Here is a 23968-nt window from a genome sequence, read left to right as displayed (position 1 = left end):
TAAAATGGTTTAGGTTTGAAAGGACCTTTAACACACATGCAGTTCTACCTTCTTTGCCATGGGCAGGGACAACTTCCACTAGAGGAGGTTGCACAAAGCCCCATCCAACATGATCTTGAGCATTTCTCATAAGAAGTCCACAAATTCTTTGGCAGCCTGTCGCATTGTTTCATTTAAATCCACCTGCATATTGAAGAGCTTTTTCTTTATGTCACTTCTACTTTGTAGATCCTATCTGATCTAAATCTACCTTCCCTTAGTCTGAAACAGTTACCCTGGTCCTGTTACTACAGCCTTGGTAAAAAGTGTCTCTCTATCTTTCCTATAAGCCCTCTTTGAATATTGAAAAGCTGCTATACGGTCTCCCCAGAGCCTTCTGTTCTCCAGGTAGAACAAACCCAACTCTCTACCTATCTTTGCAGAAAAGGTACTCCAGCCCTGTGATCATTGTTGCAGAAGGGGTATTATATGTACTAGCTTTTAAGCATATATGTATGTCTTCATTTAAAATCACAGCTAGATTTTAAGACTGCACTCCTGGAGAAATTGTGTTCTGAAAATGTATTAACTGTTAAAGGGGAAGAAGGTAAAAAACTGTTCTAACCAGATCACCAACTGTTTAATATTAATGTTTGTTTTGCAGTGTGGAAACAATTAATGATGGCAATTTCCACATTGTGGAACTGCTAGCTATGGATCAGATTCTCTCTTTATCTATTGATGGAGGAAGCCCCAAGATAATTACCAATTTGTCCAAACAATCCACTCTGAATTTTGATTCTCCGCTGTATGTAGGAGGTAAGAGGATCTTACTGCTTCTTACTAGAGGTATTAAAGCTAATTTACTTTGATGACACACTTTAATAAACACTTTGTAAGAGATTCATTCATTGACATAACACTTTAAGATGAAATGTCAGCAGCTAATTTCAATAGTTACAATTTTAAGAAATAGTTTGTCCTCAAACTGCACCTGTTGCTCTTTTATAATTAAGGGGTGGGTTTTACCATTGTAAAATTTTGTAGTTTTGTACTGTTCCTTAGCTTTTTGTTATACTGAAGAAGTATGCTTAGCATTGTTTAGCTACATGAAGATTGAGTAACACCTATTCAGAAAGTATAGAATGTTAGTGTTCTATTTTGCTCATGTTTCACATTTCTGTTTCACTGTACAGGTATCTGCAGGAAATGATAGCAAGGTATAAAGCCATGAAGTATAATTTATGTCTGCGGATCTTAGTGTTTAGGGCTGATTTGTGTTAGAACACTAGATAAGAAAGGAACCAACTGGACAGTTGCCTCACAGTATGTAGCCAGGCTTGGTTTTTGTTTGTTTAAGTAAAACTGGTGGAGCTAAAATATTTGAAAAAATTTTGACCATTTGCTGCAGTTTACTCTGTAGAACTAAGGATTCAAGTACATTCTTTTAACCATCAGTTCCTGCTGGAATCCTGATGGGCCTGTGTAATCTAAGTAAAAGTCAGAAAATTCAGCCACCACTTTGTGCCTCCTTACTGACCTTAGCAGCAAGTCTCAGTGATCTGAGATTCAGCATGGTTTTTAAATACTGCTTATCTTCTACCAATTTTCAAGTTCTACTTAGTTTACACTCTTATAGGAGGCATGTAAGGAAGTCTCCTTCTGATCAGTTTGTTTCTGTGAAAAGAATACCCACTTTCTTTTCATTTTGTCTAACTCTTAAGAACTCTTGTTTGTCTGAGAATAATTTTTAGACTTAAGCATCTTGCCTTCTTGCAAAAAATTTTGCTACTAATAGTACATTTGTGAGATGACTGCTTTCTCTAGAAAAGATGCTATTTATCCTCTTTCTAAACACACAGGAAAGCTCAGTGTACTTGCTTAGATTTACCTCTAATGAAAAATAAAAACAGCTGCTTTTGTTCCCAATCGAGTATTAACTATTTCTGATATGAAACTGTACAACCAGTGCCTCAGTTACAAGTGATGAGGAGTAACATGACTTTTGTCTGAAAATTTCCATTCTTTATGTGAAACACCTCAGATTTTTGTCAGATCTTTTCAGATTTTGTCATTGCCTCCTTCCATCTAAAATGGGAAGTATTACAAGACAATTCAGTGTGAGTCATCACTCTGCATACCAACAGAAAAAAAAAGAATTATCAATTGTATTAGCTGCCTTTAAAATTGCTTCATATCATGAATCTTCGAAGGATTGCTCTGTGGAAGCACATTGCATTTTTTCATGTGTATCACTTCTGTTGTTTACATGGTATCCTATGCTGGGAGAAGAGGTGGTCCTGCTTGTAATAAGTCACTGTGTGCCTGTTTACTTGTGTTGTCAACATCAGTTTGTTTAATGACTGCTGCAGACAATTATACTACTTGAAAGCTGAGCTTAGTGCAGAACAGTCCGCCCTCTATTACAGGCACCTTTTGAAGAAATGAGGCTACACTGCCAACTATAAACATTTATTCTGGGCACATTCTGAACACTGAGATGATGGTTTGTGACATATGATTCTCTTCCTTGCTTCTTCACATTGAAAATCTGTGTCTCCATTAGGAGTATATTACTATTCTGCCTTCTTATTTTAAAGTATAAGAAGAATAAATTTTGGAAATTTAGTGATTTGATTCCTAAGAGCATCAGCCTTTTTCATTCTAGCGCATATTCTTTAGAGAGGTCCTGCATTTCTTCTATTTCAATTCTTCACATTCAGGCTCCAAGCAATTATTTCTGCTGTCATGGAAAATGTTGACCCCAAAAAAGAATGAAAACCAATATTAGAAGTGCATTACAAAAAAATAAAGGAAAAAACTCCAATAAGTTGATAGTCAGCTCTTAAGATTTTCTGTTCTTTATCTATGTTTATCTAATTTATCTACTTAGGATTTTTTTTTAATTCTTGAGGCAGTTAATTTGCACTCTTCTGTCCTTATATTAACCATCTTTTTGAGAGTCAATAAATTTTTTCTTATCCAACTGTACCTAGATTTTTTAGAGAATTTGATCACACATTTCCATCAGTTAAGAACTTAAATTCTCACTAGGATTTTATGCAGTATTTTTATCTTTGCCAAAGTCTTAGTTTGACACCTATATCTTCACGTAGCTTACACTTACTCTTGCCACTTTCCTGTTAAAATGGCATTTCTGATAAGCATCACCTCAGTTGGCAGGATGAAATTCAGACTTAACAGCAAGCCCTTGTAGAGTGTGCACTTTCATTCTCTTTAATTCCCTCTCATTCCCTCTCTCCTTGCTCCCGCAACTTTTTGTTTGTTTGTTTTTTAATGCTACTTTGGGGTCACAATATTTATGTTGGTTTGGAAGGGGTAGTTTAACATTATTTTTAGTGAAACTGAGATAATTGATTGGGTTTTTGTCTTTTGTTTTTTTGGTTTTTACTGTTTTCCAGCTGTATGGCTGTTTTGTGTGGTCAGGATACACACACTGGATATTTTTCAGTCTTTTTATAACAAATTTCAGTAAATCATATTGAAAGCCCATAGCTTTTTGTAAGAAGTCTTAAGGGACAATCTGTTTCTTCTCAAAAATTCTTCAAAGGAGTCACAGACATCACTGATACTTCACATTCTTCTGTTAGAAATTAGAGCATATTTTACTGGTTGAGAGTGGCCCCTTGTTTCATGAATGTCCCTATTTCTGAGACAGGTAGGGTATCAGCTGCTTCTTATTTGTGTCTGCTCTGTTCTAGCATCTTCTAGAATGAGATACTCATTTTGACAGTTTTACTGTATGACTGTTATTTAATAGAGATCTTACCATTTACCTCCTTGAGCAGTAATTTACCTACAGTCAGGTTCAGTGACCAAAAGCTTAAAAGGGGGTGGGAACTACTCTCTTACCTTGCCAGAAATAGATCTGAAATATTTGTCTGCATTGTTTCTATGGCAGTGCTTTCCTAACTGGTAACGAACATCTATATAAAAATTATATAAAAAATATTGCTAAAACTTTTGCCCACACTTTGGCCTTCTAACATTTGGTAACTTGCTAGAAGAAGCAAAAGGTATATAAGCTTAAAGCTTGTGTATATGCTTGCATTGTGCTTCCAAATGTCTTCCTTCTTAGAGACTATTAAAAAAAATTCTCTGAATCATGTGTGATATACCTGCTATTACCTGGTATCATACATGCTTATGGTTCCCAGAAATCACATCTAAATTTCTTGACAAGTGTAACATCTACTTTAGTGTTGCATTGCTTAGTTTTATACACCTTTTATTTTTACAAAGGATAATTTCAGTGCATCTGTTCTGCAATGAGATACTTCAAGCCATATGCCTAAACATTTGCTAAGTGTTGCTTTCAAGGGAGATATCAGTGTGAAGGGGCCTTGACACTGCCTTGCCCCTAATTTGGGAATATGGCAAGTAGATAAGAGGAAATGGAAACTCACGATTGTTTGCAGTCTGAGTCCTTTAATATAAGAGTTCCAAGACTATTTGAATGTGGTAGTTTGATGTGGGCTAGTTGTCAGTTGCCCACCAAACCCACTCTATCACCCTTCTCCTTGACAGGGGAGAGAAAATATAATGAAATCTCATGAGTTGAGGTAGGGACAGGGAGAGGTGACACACTGATTACTCTCACGAGCAAAACAGACTCAACTTGAAGAAATTAATTTAATTTATTACCACTCAAATTCACAGTAGGATAATGAGAAGTAAAACAATTCCTAAAGACACTCTCCTCCCTCCCCTCCCTCCTTCACAGGCTTAACTTTTCCTGATTTTCTACATCCTTTCCTCAAGCAACACAGGTAGACAAGGAATGTGGGTTATGGCCAGTTCATCACATGTTGTTTCTGCCACTGCTTTCTCCTTAGGGAGAGGAGTCCTTCCTCAGTTCTAGCATGGGTTCCCTCCAGTGGGAGACAGTTCTCCACAAACTTCTCCAATGTGAGTCCTTCCCATGGGCTGCAGTTCCATGCAAATTGCTGCAGCACGAGTGCCTTTTTTTTTTTTCCACAGGATGCAGTCCTTTAGGAACAGGCTGCTCTAGTGTGGGTTCCCCACAGGGTCACAAGTCCCAACAGAAAACCTGCTCCAACGTGGGCTCCTCTCTTCAGAGTTCCACAGGTCCCTCCAGGAATCCACTCCAATGCAGGCTTCCCACAGGGTCACAGTCTGTTTTTGAGCTTTGGCATGGGGCTCCTCCAGGGGCTGCAGGTGAATATCTCCTCCCTCGTGGATGTCAATGGGCTGCACAGGGACAGCCTCCTTCACTATGGTCGGCACCATGGACTGCAGAGAATCTCAGCTCCAGCACCTAGAGCACCTCCACCCCCTCCTTCTCACTGACCTTGGTGTCTACAGAGCTGTTCCTCTCACATGTTCTCACTTCTTCTGTCTGGCCGCAATTACTTTTGTACAATAACTTGTTTGGGCTTTTTTCTTTTTTAGATATGTTGTCACAGAGATATTACCACCGTCACTGATGGGCTTGGCCTTGTCCAGCAGCAGGTCCATCCTGAGGCTGGCTGGCACTGTCTCTGTCAGACAAGGGGGAAGCTTCTGGCAGCTTCTCAGAGAAGCCACCCCTGTAGCCTCCCCAGAACCTTGCCACACAAACCCATTACATTTACTTAGCTGATAAGATTAGGCTCTTCAACAGTATGGATGCGGTAATGTTCGTTTCTGTAATCACTGAAGCCTAGTACAAATGAAATTACAATAACCTCTAAATGAAAGGCAGGTCTACTTCCTTAGGTTGCACAGCACTTCTGCATTACTCTTAATTGTTTAGAGTAACTACAGAAAATCATTAGAAATATCAGTTTACATGGTTAAGGAGCAACTATGCAGAACATTGCTGCCTTCTGTCATTATATAAGTACCAGAATGAAAACTGTTAATTTTGCCTAGGAATAAACCCATGCAGTTAATAAGAATATTTATTTTCAGGTAAACAGGTCCTCTTCTAATGCTCAGTGCACTTTATTTTCCTCTGTTCATGGGTCTCAGGAGGTATTTAGGCATTTGTGTCTTCATTATGGGGAAGCAGTATCTTAAGGACTACCTACTATAGGTCAATATGTTGGCAATAAGTTAAAAAAAATTAAAAAATAAGGTAGGAGTAGAAGAAACTTCATATTTACAAGAAAACAAGGTTTAATAGTAATGTTCCTTCTGAATTAATCTTAATTGATTAACTGATCATAATAGGATAACTGCATCACATATACCTACTGCTCTAATTACACCTGTAAAAATTAAAGACTGTAACTGAGGAATTATCCTGAAAATGGTCAACATTGGGGGCATTTGCACTACCTAGAAATACATACACGAGTAGTTTAATGTTGAATTATTCTTGTTATTGACTGTTTTAAACTGTAATGGCAAACTATGAGTGGCTAATAGTTTTATTAACCTGTTTTCAAGACATGCTAAACAAAAGTATTTTTGAAAGTAATGGAACCTCATGTGTTGAACTTTTCTTTCCAAGAAATTTTCCATTGCAAAATTTCGCATTTGAAATGTGCATGCCAGCTCCAGTTTGATGAACTGGTCCTACTAATGCTTCTGGATTTGAGTATCTTAGCTTAAAAAATAATTATATATCAGCTGCTAAATTTCAACAGCTTTTGTTTTTCTGGGATTCAGAAATTGTGTTCTAACCTGTACTTAACTTCACTAACTCAAAACCAGACATCTAGCTGACCTTTTCACAGTTTTGAGCTTCTTGTATGATGAGGTCTTATACACATCTCTTAAGTGTGTCCCGGAGACTTACAGGTTTGGAGTTGATTTACATGCATATTTGACAACCAGCACAATTTCCAATTGATTGTTCCTCTCTAGATTATTGTTCATGGTTGTAGTCTGAATATCTAAGAATAATTAACTAAGAAGAAATATTTCTTTTAAAATGTTTAGAAGATGAGAAAATGGTACAGAAAATTGTAACAATGGTTACACTGATTATTTGCTGTTATTAATTTCCTAGGTATGCCTGTGAAAAATAACATAGCAGCTTTGCGCCAGTCTCCGGGACAGAACGGCACCAGCTTTCATGGTTGCATTCGTAATCTGTATATCAACAGTGAACTGCAGGACTTCAGAAATGTGCCCCTGCAAGTGGGAATTCTGCCAGGCTGCGAGCCTTGTCATAAGAAAGTTTGTGTGCATGGTACATGCCATGCTACCAGCCAGTCAGGCTTTTCCTGTGAGTGCGAAGGAGGATGGACTGGACCCCTCTGTGATCAACAAACTAACGACCCGTGTCTTGGAAATAAGTATGTCTTTCCTCAAGACAGAACAGTAGTATATTATACATATAAGTCTCCTGTTATGTGTATTTTTTTCATAAAAGTTCACACTTGAGAGAAAGAAAATAACTGGGGCATGTAAAAGTGTAAAGAGCATTCTGGTTATAGTATATTCTTTCCATAAAACTAATGAGGGAAAGTACCCAGTTAAGGGAGCAGTTCTGCTTAAAGGCTGCGAGGTGCTCTTGCATACTTCTGAATGGCCTTCTGTATGAGTTGCACTGATGCAAGTGTTGCTATGACCCTTGGTAAAAAAACATTTAGAAGTTGCAAAAGGAAAAAATTCTATTTGCTTACTTATAGTTGTATAGAATAAGGAAATAATAATATTGTTAATATTCTCTCCTATGTTTAAAATTGATGCAATAGATATATTTACTATTCTAAATTTTCATAGTACCCCAGGTTTTAGCAGGAAAATAGATTTTGATCTTTATGGTAAATATCTGTTTAAGTCCTTGTGTGCTAATTCTATTTGCTAATTCTAGTTTGAACATTTTATATATGTCTATAGACAGGTTCATGTATGTAAATGTGTAGAGAGAGAAGAAGATACATATATGTGTGTGTATATGACAATACTGATATCTGTGCATACAGATCTTTTAAATTTACTGCAGAGATACATTCGATTTTTTGGTTTATGGACTCCCAGCACAAGATCAGAAACTTCAGAAGTTCAAAATTCTTCGGGATTTATTGATCTAGGGGCAATAAGATGTCATTCTTTTTGTCCTTACTACTGGCCTCACTGCAGCTTGGAAAAAAACTTCTCCTTTCCTTTTTTTTTTTTTTTTTGGGGTTTTTTGTTGGTAGAGTAACAGAGGCCTGCTTGGGGTTTCTGGCTGCAGGTTTTTTCAGTGCTCTGGCCAAGGTAACTTTTGACTTTTAAGGACAAGTGGCCTGAGTTTGCTGAGAGATGATTTTCAACTCCCATATAAAATTATGTTCAAATGATCTTTTCAGATAGTGTGTGGAGAGTCTGACCCTTTAAAGCTTTACACAGCAGTTAGCATGCTTTACAATGCCATTGGCATTGTTTACATTGCTTATAGACTCTTTCAGTACCATTAAGTTTTGAACTCTTCCCAGAGCTACGAGTGAATTTTTCAAGCATGTCATTATAGCATTTCATTGTTTACGGGTCTCTTTCTTACCCTGTCCTCTTTCACAGTAATTTTAAAGAAAGCAAGTCACAGAAGGTTAAAAAATACAAATGCAACTTTTATCATACTCATTTTATACTTTAGGAGCAAAAATAACATCAAATTGTAACCACAAGTTTTCCTGTAAGAAAAGCCAAAGAATTTCTTTAAACTGTCCTTGAAATGTTAGGTTGTTCATAGGTTCTTATAACTGTGCACATTAGCCCCCAACCTGAGTGCTTTTTTGCAGTAAATTACAAGGTTATCAATATCAGGTACAGGCAATATCAAAGCTAGAGTTAAGTGAGCACAGCATTAGTATTTTATTTGCTCTTGAAGATATTAGGTTTGTTCCAGCTATTTACAGCGCTGTGAGCTTTTAAGAGAGAAAGCCAAACCAAAATTGTTTATTTCAAAGGAGGATTTTTTGTTGTTTAGTTCCTGGGGATTTTGGTTCCATATTTCTTGATTCATCTCTAAATTTTGTTTATTGAATAGATACATTGTCTCCTTCTAATGCAATATAAAATCTGCTTTATCTGAGAAACACAATTGTAACTATGATCGCTGCTTCAAAATTATAGGTGATCTTTTAGAGATCCCTACATTTCATGAATAGGCTTAAGATTTAAATTTATTTTGCCTAAATCCAGGTGCTTGAATTCCAAACATATTGACCAAACTTTGTTCTCTAATTAGTCAAGGAATAAATACATTTCAAAGAGTAAATCAGAGCCCAAGTTGTCTAAGCACCCTCTGGATGGTAAGTTCATTTCTCTCCATGACTGTGTGGAACTTATGGCAATTATACATCTAACTTGAGTGCCTGACATAGGTACCTAAAATTAGATGAGATGAAACTGTGCCCAAGACTTTGCACTTAGCTTGATGTTCCTTTCAGTAGAGTCTGAAGATGAAATTTAGGGCTCCAAAGAGCAGGTGGAAACAAAAGTATGAGAGCTGGCATTAGCTAAGATTTAATCATCTTCTAAGTCAAGCAAAGCTTTGTCAAAGATCCTGACACAGATTGCTTTGATATCTAAAGCAGTCTGTATAGAATATGACATGATGTCAGTGTCACCTGAGTCACTTTGTAGATCAGATGTCCTAAAAGCAGATGTTTTGCAAATAATGAACAGATCAAATGCTGAACATAATGAAAACTAAACAAAAGCTATTTGCCCTGTGATACTGTGTAAGCCCTCAATTTTAAATTGCTTAATAAGTCTTGGAATATCAGACTTCAGTCACAGGAACAATTCATAATTTTTGTAGGCAACACAATTGCTTCAAAATACAGAGTAATAGGAAAGTTGGAGGTGCTTAAGCTATTAGTTTTATATTGGAAATTGTGGATCCCAAACTGGTTATGTAAATGGAGGCTAGATGTTGTGCCTTCTTTTTTAATATCCTGACTGACTCTCCATACTGTTTTTTCCTCTCAAGTTGTACCATGCCTAAATTAAAGGTACAGATGCAAAATTGTAATGCAGATTTCATAAATGCAGATTTTATTAATGAGGGGAACTTGTTGCTCTTCATAAAATAAAAGTTTTAAATAGTTAATGCAAGTTTTTCAAAGTTAAAAAATACTGTGCACTTTTCAAATTTACCAGTTATCTTATTGTACTGGAGGAGTAAAGAACAAAGAAAAAAGTCTCCAGGAATACAGGGTATATTATCAAAAAAATTTCAAAATCAAATGTTACTCTTAAGACAATTCTTCTTTTACAATGGCATGCAATTTTAGGTGAATTGTTGTCATCTTCAAACTTAAACAAATTATTTTTTTTTTAATCTAAAGCTTTTAATTTATTTAGGTGGCTGCCACAGCCTACTAAGGATGTTGTGACCTCAAGGATCTTACAATATAGAGAGGAAAAACACTAGAGAAGAGAAACATCAGGAAGGGTGGCTGTGGTCTTCAACATCAGGATTGCATTCTTCCCTGCACAGGAGTCTTCACTGTGGGGAAATATCCAGGTGTTTCCTTGGGAAACAGTATGTAGATAGAAAACATATATATCAAGACAACAGTTAAAGAGAATAACATTATTTCTAGGCAGAAAGTTATTGACCTTGTGCTACCAAATGAACAAACAGAAGTAATTTCATTCCAAGTCATTGCTGATGTTTTCAGATGAAATCCCCCAGTGTTCACCTCACACCTAGGACCAGGCAGTTAAACATCCTCCTTTTGGGAAGCACCACCTCTCTCTCAGAGAAGTCAGACCAACTGTGTGTTCCCCTAATCAGAACTGAGCAGATGCAACTTTACTCACAGTCTTTTTTGTTTAACAAGATTTGACCCTGCCATAAATTTTTACCAACTCTCAACTGCGAGATTAGCTGGTGTAATCACTTTGGGTGAGATTTGATAATACACAACGTCATCTAATGGGAGTTTTTGCATGAGTACTGGGTGAGTGCCGTAGGCTTGCAGTGAAGTAAAAACCTGCCTCATACATTTTAAGACCTTCTACTGGCAGTTGGCAATGCAGACTAATGTATTTCAAGTGGAAGAACAGGTTCAGCTTTGAAACTACAATTGCTTGGGTCAGAAAAATTTCTGGCAGGAAGTGCCTGAGCTGTCCTTGTGCTGGGAGCCCCATACTTCACGATTGACAATATGGGGTTTTCTTTAAATGGTTCATGATCCAGGCTTTCAGGTGAGTATCCTTTCTCTTTGGCTTGATTTTGCTGTGTTCTCAAAAGCATGCTGAAGATCTAGGTAGACAAAAAATGTTGTTTTAGTAACTGTGGCCTATAAAAGTCTTCCATAACACATCTACAGTGGCTATTTTCTGGTGAGAGAGAGTTTCAGTACTGCAGTTTTTGTGTAAACCTGCATACCAATTAAACTACTTCACTGCATCTCACTGAAAAAGTCCATTAGAACAAAAGCAATTTCTTCTGAGTACAGTCCAAAGTATTTGTAGTTAATGTTGCTTAGCCTGAACTTTGATGAATAATTTATTTTTATTCTCTTGGGCTTGTTTCCCCTGTAGATGTGTGCATGGTACCTGCTTGCCGATCAATGCGTTTTCATACAGTTGTAAATGCCTGCAGGGACATGGGGGAGTCCTCTGTGATGAAGAGGAAATGCTGTTTAACCCCTGCCAATCCATCAGGTGTAAACATGGCAAATGTAGGCTTTCAGGACTTGGGAAACCATATTGCGAATGCAGCAGCGGATACACGGGGGACAGCTGTGATAAAGGTAAAAAAAATAATTATTGTCATTGTGGTGATCTTACAAAACAGTTTTTTTTTTTATTAAAACATGAACAGCCAAACACATGAACAGCCAAAAAACATGACCAGATTTTTTTTTTTCCCACAACACACACATTTGTTGCTTTTCTTTTTCTACCATAAGAATTTGTCTTGGTGAGAGAAAGATCAAACCTTTCCCATGAATTTGGTTACATTTTGAGGATTTTTTCATCAAATGTTTTGCTGTGAAAAATTTCTTTTTTTTTTGCCTTTATTCAGAAACTCATTTTTACTATATTTAACTATTACCTTTTACCTGCTGTATCTTTCTGTATTTATTGTTTCTCTACCTTCTGCAACTGAGAAGCCAAATCCAATGATTCTGCTCCTAGTTTTATCACAAACTCTACTTTTGACCTCTCAGCTTCAACTGATTTATCACAGCGAATTATGCAGGTGAGATGGATGAAAACAGGATAACTTTTCCCCCTACCTTTTTCTTTTTCTTTTGTCTATCAAAGTGCTCCCTCTCCCTCTCCCTCTCCTTCCCTTACCCCAGATGGCATTTATTTTGTATTGTACCTAGATGTGAGTAGAATAGAAGAATATAGTTGTAGAACTTTTAACAGATGTCTCATTTTTAGCAGGCTTTATTACCTCAGTAATTTATGAAGTTAGTGGAATGCAACTTATATTAAATAAGAGTTTGAATAATATAAACTCCAGGTCTAATAAATTAAATTGCATGCTCTCTGAAACATTTCCCTATGGTAAACAGAACCAGCTGCAAGCAATGTAGAAACAGAAGATGTGTATTTTTATAAAAGAGGAAAAGATTTAAGCTTCCAATTTTCTTGTCATTGTAATAGCTTCGTATTTATGGTTTACATATACATAATATAAGCTCTACTGAAAATAGGAGGTATAGGGAACAAAATCTAGCATTAATCAAATTACTTTTGGAAGAACCACTATTTTCCAACATACAGTAACTCAAAATTTAAGATATCAATCCCAACTGCAAATAGTAACCCAGCACCTTCCGTAGCAATGTATCTCTTATTTTAAATGTTGTTTTCTACAGAAATCTCTTGTCGAGGGGAACGAGTCCGAGATTACTACCAAAAGCAGCAAGGGTATGCTGCGTGCCAGACGACCAAGAAGGTATCGAGACTAGAATGTAAAGGAGGCTGTTCAACTGGGCAGTGCTGTGCGCCACTACGGAGCAAGAGACGGAAATATTCCTTTGAATGCACTGACGGGTCGTCGTTTGTGGACGAGGTTGAAAAAGTTGTGAAGTGTGGCTGTACAAATTGTCCTTCCTAAGTGTCCCTGTCACACTTGTCTTTTGAAAATGTTGTATACTTATTGACTGTGTCGGACTAATTAATGCTTCATAGTGGAAATATTTGAAATATATTGTAAAATACAGAACAGACTTATTTTTATTATGAGAATAAAGACTTTTTTCTTCATTGAAAAAAAAAAGATTCAAGTGCTTGAACTGAGACTTCTCATACCCAAGAGGACCTTTGAAGAAAAAAAAAAAAGACCTGGTAACATTGCAACAGAGATGGGAAATTTTAACTGCTTTTAACATGGATTCTTCTTTATAACATGCTGAAGATACACTGACACTATACACATGTGACTTTCAACTTAACAGCTCAGAGATGAAAAATTGACCAGAACACAAGGCTTGGTTTTTCACTTTCGTGTATTTTATTGTCTTGACAGACCATACCAGTCACTTACCCATGGAGGAGGAAGCCTTATAAGCAAAAAGAATCAGATTACACAGATATAACAATTGATTGAAACACATTTTGTCTTTTGGAATTACTAAGCATCTTGAGAAGATGGGGTCCCATTTAATGAATGGGAAATGGGAGATATAAGAATATACTATAATCCTGAAATCTCCTGATGATGTATACTTTTATGTCAGCATGTTAGCAAAAGAAGTATAAAAAAGTGTTTATCTTCCCTTTTCCAGTATTAATTCTTTGTAATATAAATGTTTGGGGGATGATAAAATAGATTATTGATGGATAAATTAGTAATAATATGGATTTCTGTTTCTATGAGTTCTAAACAACTCTATACAGTATTTGGTTTCACTGAGAAATATTTATTGTATCAAAGTACTTTGTACTTAACCCTTTTAGGCCATCCCTTTTACTGTTTTTCAATGCTTTAATATATATTAATTTATATTTGTCCCAGTATTTTTGTAATTTTTTTTAAAGGACTTAAAAATCAAGATTTTTTGCAATAGAACTAACGTAGCATGTCTTCTTGGGGTAAATGTTTTCAGTCTATTTTTTCCTTTCCATTCCCTTTTCCTTAGAATCTGACCACTTGGTGTCACTGAATTGAAAGTGGTGACAATCTGCAGTTTCACATACAGCAGATATTCAGGACACTTTCCAAGAACCTGTAATGTATGACAGAAAATGTCTTTACACTAGATGGCAATTGTAGAGAAGTTAATTTTCCCTATATGCAATACTTACAGAAAATAAGATGGCGTGTAGAAAATGACATTAGAAGATAGATCTTTATAAATTAATATTCCCATGGAGCTCTTTACCTTTTATATAAAAAAAGAAAAAAAGGCTGTGCTATCAAGAACTGTGACTTTCCCCAAATAATAAAACTACTTTACTGCCCTAATGTTTCCCATGTTAACATGTTGCTGCTAAATTATATTGTAGAATTGGTAATCAATAGTGGGTTGTGTTCTTCTTTCAGTAAAACCCAGGGTACCCTGTAAAAATTCAGATGTTTTTCAATTTTATTTTATTATTTTTTTTACAAAAAAGTTAGATGTACATGTGTAATGCAGTGTGCTTTGTCATATTTGGACTGATATCAGTAATGCTACTGATGTTTGTAAATTAAACAGATATTTACTTCATTTACAGCTTTTATTTGTATTCTTCTGAGAAGTTTAAATTGTTTAGCAGCCTTTAATTAAGCATCTGTTGCAAACAATATTTGGTAAAAAGCAGAATAAAACCCAACCCTAGATCCAGTGTATTCATTGCTGAAAATCTGAAGAAAGAATTATCTTGTGACTATTACACCTAGAGGCAGTGACAACTGAAAATGTCTGTTCATTATGAACTCAGATGAACTTGTACAAACTTTAAGAAAAACCTTAAAGTAGGCTGCAGGAAAAGGCAAACTGAGTCTATCCTAATACTTTAATGGTTATAAAAATGGCAATTTGACTGTTGTTCTTGCAAGAAATTTAATCCTTGAGAAAGAGTCATTATCACTAATCTTTGGCTAAGTATTTTAAATTTAAGCAATTGGATTGGATGATACTCAACCAAGTTTCTCTTCTATAATATATTTTTTTTACAAATAATTCTGTATTTATTACTTAGTCAACATTAGAATTTGTTTAAATATCCAATGAAAAAGCCTTTGTCACTAGGCTGCCTTTGCATCTTCTATGACTGCTATATAATCTGCTGTAAACAGGGGTAGCTCTGAGGAGAAAGAAGGCATTTTTGCCTAACAGTCCTTATATAGCACTCTCGAATATGGAGAGATCCCTGGGAGCCCTAAGTCCCTGTGCCAGCTCTCTGGAGTTGGATTGCTTGTTGCCCTCATATTTGCAGAGAAAGAACTTTGTACTGATATTCAAGCAATGCAAGCAGCTGCTGGTGATCCTGAGGCCAGCAAGAGAGGGACTTGTGTCTGTGAAAAGAACCAAAAAAACCCCTTTAGGATAAAAAAAAAAAATCAATAAAAAAAAATCCAACACACAAAGAAACCCCACCTAAAATCCCCAAACCAAACTCAATGTTGGCACCTCCCCGTGTGAAGGAATACAAGGCACCTATGTCAAACAGTGATACAGCTCCCCCTAGAAACCTGAGCAGCGCCTCATTCTCACAAACTGGAAGTTGTTAAGCATCGACAAGGTGTGCCACGGTGCACAACAAGAGATCATTTCCTCAGTGGGATGGGTCACCCTGACACTTTTCTAATAGCTAAATCAAGTTTCTTGTAATGTTGCTATAATAGGCTGCCTTGTACCTGTATTCCTCAAAGGAGAAATGGGGATCTGAGGGAATGGTAGCCTTAGGTATGGCTAATGCAGAGGAGAATTTAGTTCACTGCAGAGCACTCCAGACACGTAGGTTTTCATTCAAAAACAGAAGTCATGCAGCTTTCAGCACAGTGCTTAGGGATTACGTATTTGTCCTTATGTCTGCTACCTGCCCTAGGAATCACTTTCATAAATTTTACTTTCAGTATATTGAATAAAATGCATAAACTGCATTGGATCTGAAGGATATGACTCAGTACAGTGACCAAGTCCTCACTTCAAGTTAACACTGCATACAATTCAAATTCTTTTTTCATTAGAAACCATGAAAAATAAAACTTGCAGATTCCATAATTTTCTGCCAGTGTTCTTAAAAGCTGTAAAAAAGAGAAAGCACATGAATAGTGCTTAATTTCTACTGGCTCATGCACAGCTCTTACTGTCATCTCCCAGATGACAAAATTGTGAAAGATCATGGAAAAAAGACCATACTTGCATAAAAGAGTAACAAAAGTCATTGTTCTTTTGTTATTGTTGAAACTCCATTCAGAACAGGAAATATCACACATGGAAGCAGATTCTGCAGTCTGTATTAAAGCTTCTGGGGTAGATGGATATTCAAGGGATAGAAATACTGTTCTAAGAAAACCAATGGTGAACTATGAACAAGCTTTGAGGGATACAGTTTATTTTCTATTTTAACAACTATTTTTTTCTTCAGAATACTTTTTATTGCCATATGAGGATACCATGAGCCTTAGTATTATAAGAATCTTTCTAATATGATGATGCTTTGTAGGTGCCACAACCAATATGATACTTATATGATGTTAGGAAGGCATTTTTCTGGAAAGACAAGGTTTTATAAATGACAATAAATCTGGCAGACCTGATAAAACACAGTGTACTTGCAGAGATAGTAGCAAGGTACTAGAATAAGTGGATTGTCACCATGTTAGTTTTGATGAGATGGATGATGACTAAAAGATGAGGGGGAGAGCGGTACATTTTGGAAAGGAGCTTGCTGTTAAGGAAAAATGCCCAGAAGTTCTGGAAAAGCGTCAAGACTCTTGGGGGCTGTTTGCATTGAAGGTCTATTTTGGGAGCTTTGTCTGCTGTTGCTTGAAACTTAGGTATTTAGAAGAAATCTCTTTACAGTTCTGAAAAATGCACACTTGATCTTTCTATCTTGAGTTAACCCTATTGTTTGAAGAAATGTTTATCTTTTCAAATCAATTCAAAAGCCCCTCTTTTAGTTCCTTTTCTTGTCCTTTAGAAGCAAGTGCTATTCTTGCAGTAGCTCATTAGGCATGCAAGTGTCTGTGCTGGAGCTATCCCACCTTACAGTGGAGAGCCTGGCACACCATTTCAGTTCCCATACAGTGCAATGCACCAGCTGAGCCATTCAAGATTCTTGGCTTTTAGAAGAAATATCTGTAGACTGAGACGGTATCTCCAATCTATTTAAGATTCCTGGAGTGGAAATGAGAAAATCGTTGGTACTTGTGACTATGTAGGGGCTGTCAGGAGTACAGTAAAGCTCAAGTGTTTGCCTGCATGCCTGGAGAGCCTGGCTCATCCCAGAGAGCCAATTCTTTGCAAGTGTTCTGTATGCATTGTGTTCCTGGGAGACAGGAAAGTCATGCTCATCCTTTCTGAAATATTTGAGAGTAGAGGTATTTTGTGTCCTTTTGCAAATAGTCTGGGCTGGAAGTCATAGGCCTCTTGGCCCTCAGCCAGGTTAAACTGTGTATGTATACCTTAATATCAACCATCATCTTGGATCCTGATGTTAAAAAAAAGTGAATAAATCTTACTCTCAGTTTAATAAAACACAGATGGGAAAAGCAAACCAAATAGAGAGTTAACAGCTCTATTCACTAGTCTCCTGGGCTCCATGTGATTAAATCAGAGTTGGAGGGTATGTTCCTGCTGCTGCTGTTCTGGCCAGTGTCCGCAGGGGTGATGGCCAGCAAAGGAGAAGTATTCTGTCAGAGCTGCATGTCATTTGTCAGGCTGAGAAGAAACAGTCATCTCACTGAACAGCAAGACTTCTGGCTTTCCACAGTCCCAGCAAATATGCTGCATCTCTACAGCATGACACCCATCCTGCAGGAATTTTGCTCAGCCATGGGAACAGACTTTAAAACTGCCTCCCAGATCTACAACTATTTCAGAATGCTGATCTTGGTAATGATTTCTGGTCTTTACAACTCCATCCTTTTATTTCATTCCAGAGTAAACTCCTTTAGTTCTAAACATCGAGCCTCAGTACTCTCAATTGCTGCCCTATACTAGATTCGGGAAATTAAGACTTGAGGTTTTGTTCCTTTTTTAGATATTCATTAACATTTGTAGGGGGATCAGAAGACCTGCCTTAAAGAAGAGACACGTTATACATCCAGCTACAGAGAAAAAAACACTTTCCTGATGTTAATAATTCAGAAAATTTGAAGTTACCTTCTGTGGAACACTCTGACATCCATAAACTCATATAAATGTACTTATTTTATGAATTTATAAACTTAGACCAGGGGAATTGTTATCTGGTTTTGTTTGCTGCTACCTTTTTAAATTTTTTTTAGAACATTTTCCATATCAAAAGAGACATATATAGGATTAATGTGCCTGGGTTGCTTACTCTGTCATTTAAGTTCCTTAAAATGACCAGTAGCTTTTTTCCAGGACATTTTTCTTCTTTCTCATGTTTTTTCACATTCTAGGCTTCACTCTGTTGTTTCTGTGAAACTTTGTCCAATTTGTTTAATTTCCAGAAGAGATTTAATCCTTTCAAAGAGAGGGAAAGGATACCTTTTTTTTCCTGCAGCTGTGCCTAAAATCTCTCACAGAACATCTTTAGAAGTATGCTTTCTTTCAATGTCCTCCGAGAATAGGCTAAATTGAGTTGTTTTTACTGCAATTTTTTTTCTTTTGCTTCTGATTGGCTTTATTTATTTAATCACATTTCTGTGTTTCTGCTATGGTAACAGCAATAAGAGTAGTACCATCTGACCTATGCTTTAGAAGTTGCCTGTTATTTTAAAATAGCAAGCTTAAGGAGTCTGAGGTTTGCCTGTTCTCTCTCTTTTTTTCTTTTCTTCCTTCGTTTTATTTTGTTTTTGTTGGTTGGTTGGTTTTGTTTTTCACTGGATCTCCTTCCCTAGCAGTTCACCTATTTTTTGTGTAGTTTTATGTTTATTTTGCTTAGGAAAAGTAGGATCATGAGACAATATCAACAGTAAATAAAACTGACCACAGAAAACATAGATCTACACAGGTATCTCAACAACAACGAGATACTCCTCTGCAGGAAAAAATTCACTGCTACCCTAAATTTAAAAAAAAAAAAAAAGAAAAAAAAAAGAAAGACCGCTTAAGCGAGAAGCAAAAGGTGTAAGTCCCAATTGATCAAAATATTGCTCACCATCCATAATCACAAAAGACAAACCAGCCTTTGGTATTCCCTCCTGTTCCAGACACTATTTGCTTTCCCCTTTCTCACTCACCCAGCTCCAGACCAGACTATGCCTGCCATTCCCACAGCCTTCCCAAATGACACCCCTTCTTTCCCTTCCCAGTAAGTCACAGCAATCACCTTCCTGCATGTGCCCTCCCTAAGATTACTTGAGGCACCTTGTCATGGCAAAACACATGCTGGTGATGGAAAGAACACTCTCCAGCTAATTAACATTTCAGCATTTAAAAATTAAGTATTACTTAAACTGTTACAGAAAAGAGCTTGTACCAGTCAGCAAGAATTGTAGCTGTCAAAACATTTAAGTAATAAAACTCCCATTGTGTGTGTGACATGGAGAATGACACCTCTTTGTTTTCATTCTGCAAATTGTAACCAGGATAATTGAAAGGAAGGATAAAGACTCACAGCACTCACCGAAAATCTGCTCAGCAATTGCATGCAAAAGCTACAAACAAACAGAAAATAAGCCCCAGTTTTTCTGTTTTGTTTGGGGTTTTTTTAACTAAGACAACAAGAAATTAACAATAAGTAGGTAAGGTATTCCTGGGAAATAAAGAATGCTAAAAGGAACCAATTCTGGCTACATCAAAATGCTAGGTAGTGAATACACAAGGCAATTAACTGCTGCAGTTGCTGTGGGTAACAAAGACAGCTATATATTTTCAAACTTTTGTAGAAAGGACACTTAGAGTCTCGAAAGGGGTTACCAGTTACACAAGTCATCTTCCTGTTACATCATGCTGACATGAAAGAATTGTTTGTGGATAAGTTCTTCTAGCAAAAGTGATCATAGTCCATTTGAAGTTTACATGGTAATGAACAGGCTTGTAAAATGCAGAAAAACAATGGTATTAGACCAGAGAGAAGAAAATATTAAAGATTTAAGACATCTAGGGCCAGATTCACTGTAGGCTCAAGCTGCTTCATGCTGTTTCAGTGATGCAAAGCAGCTGCAAACCCAACTTAGCTGGCCTGAAGCCATTACAAATTCTATCTGCTAGAAAAAATGATTTTTCAGTGCACCAAACCTGGGCTTGGAACTGTGATCTGTCATCCAGCCTATTGGCTAAAGGAGTCATCACTCGTGTTACTTTGGGCAAACCTTTGTGCCCCTCTCTCAGCTCTGGCCCTCTTCCCCCCCTAAGCAATGCCGAGGATATGTGAGAAAGAAGTTTACTCAGTGCTGCTCCCCCAGCTCCAGAGGAGTGAAGAGAATTGGGAATTCCTCCTCAGCAATAGCAATCAAAAATGAAAGACAGGAGGTCTGTAACCAAAAAAATAAAATTAAGTAGGGCCGTTGTAGGAAAACTGCTTCTAGTGAAGTAATTTCTTGAAGTCATTTCTTTAATACTCACTCTTAAAGACTTGCTTAATTGTGGCTCCACAAGAAAGCATTATGGAAAACAGATTCTTCTTGTAAAATCTTTCATGTATGTGTGTGAATATATATATATATATACACACATGCAGAGATGGATGAGGGTAGAAAGTGCGTACTTTTTTTGGTCTGTTTTTCAGGATATGAACTTGCTCAGGTTTTTTGGTTCCCCTGAGCAGCTCTGAACAACAGCAGGTACGATTAAGAATTCAAGGTACCTGGCAGCAGCAAGGAAGTTTGACCTAATCTATCTTGACTTGGCACTCTATGAATTCGAATGCAGCATGCCTGTGTGGAACACACTGCAGTTCACTGGGGTACAGCACATCTATTTTAGTCACAAGCATAACCTGAAATAGCTGTGTGCACATGGAGATCACATCTTCTTTTTTCTGTTTTTAGCCAAATTAGGAGATCAAAGACATGTAAAACCTTTTGTAATGAAACTTGAAGCCACATGTAATGAAACCAGATAGTTTTTCCTTCTGATCTAAAGTCTTTCCTGTTTTCAGGCATTACTATAAACCTACATCTTGGTCCAGTCTGTAACTTGGTCCAGCTTGCATTAACTTTGCAAATAGTTTGATGAATCTAGGATGATTTATATTTTGAGGTAGAAAGAAAACAAACAACAGAATTTAAAGTTTGGCCTGCTTTAGGCTCAAAATGCAGCATAACCTCCGACTGACTCTTTGGATTTGGTGTCTTTTCAAAACCCACAAGGAAAGCACCCCACTGAATCACAAATCCAGCATGAAAAAGATACTGCAGTGGCAAATGTAGAAGTAAGTATCACAAATATCCTTCCCTTTTCTGGGAAATTTCCATTTAGACTTAGATGAGGAATTTGGACAGAGGGAGATTGAGGAAATATTTCCTCCTTAGTACCAAGAGCTGTGTGTACTCTTCTTTGTTGAGAAGACAAGAAGTATATCTATCAAAGAGCATTTTATTCATGCTCTCCACAAACTTGTTCATTCTCTTTTAATTCAGCTTAAAAGGAAGATGACAAATATCAGCAGGGAGCTGTTTATCTAAAGGAAGTGTAACATTCAGAAAACTCAATACAGATTTGCAAAGAAAGCATGACTTGAACTTAGCAATGAAAAGAATGTGAGTTATACAAGCTCTAAGGGTTCCTATTTCCTACCTCCTTTTCAGTCTAGTGAGTCTAGATTCAAGGTATGTCTTCAGAGAATAAGAGGGTGTCTGTGAAGAATATCCTACACCTTTATTTCTCAACGTTGATTCTTTCAAAATTACTTCTTTACTGGGCCGTATTTTTCTTCCGAAATTCTGCTGGCTTTTGGTATTTCTACCTGCTACCACTGCACATGCACCAGGTGACACTCTTACCTGGGCCAGGCTATCTTTGCTTTTGGGGTCAGCAAGCAGAAGGAGAACACACCAATCCCAGAAGAAACAGCTGTGCAAAATAAGCCTTAAGCAAAATCCAAATGAGCAGATGCTTTGCTGTGTTGGACCAGTGTGGGTAAACACTCTGTTCCACTTAAAGGAGAAGCTTAAATGAGGAGCTGATTGAAGCTGTTTATGTATTCCAGCATTTGGCTAGAAGGAATGGAGTACATATTTTGACACACCTTCATTCCCCTGTAACTAAAAATATTTGTATCAATAATTGCAATCTTTAAGAACATAATACTGAAGATATCTCTCTCTGGTCTGTGTTTAAAAAGCATTTTGTGGACAAAAAATAAGGCCACAAAAGTATGACCCTACACAAGCCTAAAGCCCGCAACTCTCTATTATAAAAATTTTACTCCTGAGCCTTATGATTTCAATCTGCATCACATTACAATATGTTCAATATTTAAATTATCTTTCTTATTTAATAATATCCCAAACAAAAGATGAGTGCTTATGTTAAAACAGGTCATGTTTCCTATTATTATCAATAGCGGGCACTCTAAAAGGACAGGTGGAGAGTTGAGGCTCAGCTTTGCCATGAAATCTATCCACACCTTGTGTAAAGTCAATCATGCACAAACCCATTTAGCCACTCTTTAAAATACACATGAATCCTTTAATTCATTCTAGATCAAAATGCTGGGTTTCCTCCATTTGAGGCATGAAAATGTATATAATGGATTCAGAAAAATTCCACATAATTATCCCACTTGGATGTGAAGTTTCCTACGATCTTTGATCTATAATGTAGTAACGTGTCAGCTCAACCAAAGTAGTTTTATGTGCAGGAAATAAGACAAGCTGAGTAGCTTCATGGTTAATTGATTAAAAGGTTCTGAAGAAGGTGCAAGATCAAAGAGAGACTTAATGGTTTTATGTTACTCTAGAGAACTGCTGGTCCACTTGTCTGACAAGACTGACCTTGGGCAATGAAGTAACAGGCAATTAAAAAAAAATTGCAAAACTAAACCACAGATCATATTTATCTAATTCAGCATCCTTATTTCCTTTAACAAGTAAAAGGTGGCACACACGAGTGCTCTAAGACAAGACGCATTTTGTTAGGCTTTTATGCTATGTGGTCTAAATATTGAGTACACAAAATTGACTGTTGTCTACATTTGCCCCAAAGAGAAAAAAAACCAACCAAAAACAGAACGCAAAAAATCCCACAAAAAATCCCACAGGAACTCAGAATCATAGGATGCCACGTCATTGGTTAAAAATCTATGAAAGCAAACAAATGTCAAACTATTCTCAGTAGAGTCCTCGGTCTGTAGAATCACTGAGTTCCCTCAGCCATCTTCATTGGTATTAGGGAATCATGACCCCTGGTAGTTTACAAGATTGGCTCATCTTGAAAAGTATATTAGGAAATGGGAGCTGCTCTGAAGTAATATAACTGCTTACAATAAAGGAAGGAAAAAATATTAATGCATTGTCTCTTAAAGAAGAATTTAAGAAGGCCATTCCCTAAATGACACTGACATTAAAACACTGACATTTTTGATTAGGCTGTCATCACTAGGCTATTCAAAACTCTCATAAGCACAGTTTGGTTTCATGCCTCCTGAATATGTGTATTATACTTACACTGAGGTAAAAATGAAATATTGGGAATACCAGGCAAATGAAGGCAAGAACTGCACGCAATAAAATTTCCACAAGCTGCACCATGACCAGAATCCAAATTTTGTGGAGTTCTGATTCAATGAGGTATTTTCTAGCCATAACCAGATAATATTTTGCTTTACTTGAACAATTAGGACAATCAGTTAAGGCACCAACACTAATAAGGCTGGGGTCTTATTCAGTCTCCAGTGCTTGGGCTTTTGGAAAACAGTAGCACTTACAAGTCAGAGCCAACCTCCTCTTCATGCAGAGATGGCCTCATAATTAAAATGCACAGTTACATTAAAAGGAAAAAAAAACCCACATTTTTCCTGTTCTATATTAATCCTGTCCTCATCAAAACCA

At 36.9% G+C, this 23968-nt stretch overlaps 1 protein-coding gene across 10 annotated transcripts in view; it reads left to right on the top strand.

Moving 5' to 3' along the window:
* SLIT2 (slit guidance ligand 2) overlaps positions 1-14561 on the top strand; it is a 265913-nt gene extending 251352 nt beyond the window's left edge. For 7 of the 10 annotated variants that reach the window (XM_071556723.1, XM_071556716.1, XM_071556715.1 and 4 more), the window contains 4 exons: positions 644-798; positions 6959-7247; positions 11434-11645; positions 12726-14561. In XM_071556723.1, the coding sequence (XP_071412824.1) occupies positions 644-798; positions 6959-7247; positions 11434-11645; positions 12726-12967 (898 nt within the window). In that variant the 3' untranslated portion in view covers positions 12968-14561. Of the gene's footprint in view, positions 1-643; positions 799-6958; positions 7248-11433; positions 11646-12008; positions 12098-12725 lie in introns of all 10 variants that reach the window. The other 3 variants (XM_071556724.1, XM_071556721.1, XM_071556725.1) reach the window with 3 other exon arrangements.
* Positions 14562-23968: the final 9407 nt, after the last annotated feature.

Source organism: Pithys albifrons, chromosome 5 (assembly GCF_047495875.1).
Source record: "Pithys albifrons albifrons isolate INPA30051 chromosome 5, PitAlb_v1, whole genome shotgun sequence".
NCBI lineage: Eukaryota > Metazoa > Chordata > Aves > Passeriformes > Thamnophilidae > Pithys > Pithys albifrons.
Note: the sequence above shows the minus strand (reverse complement) of the source record. Positions and strands in the feature narration are given on the sequence as shown.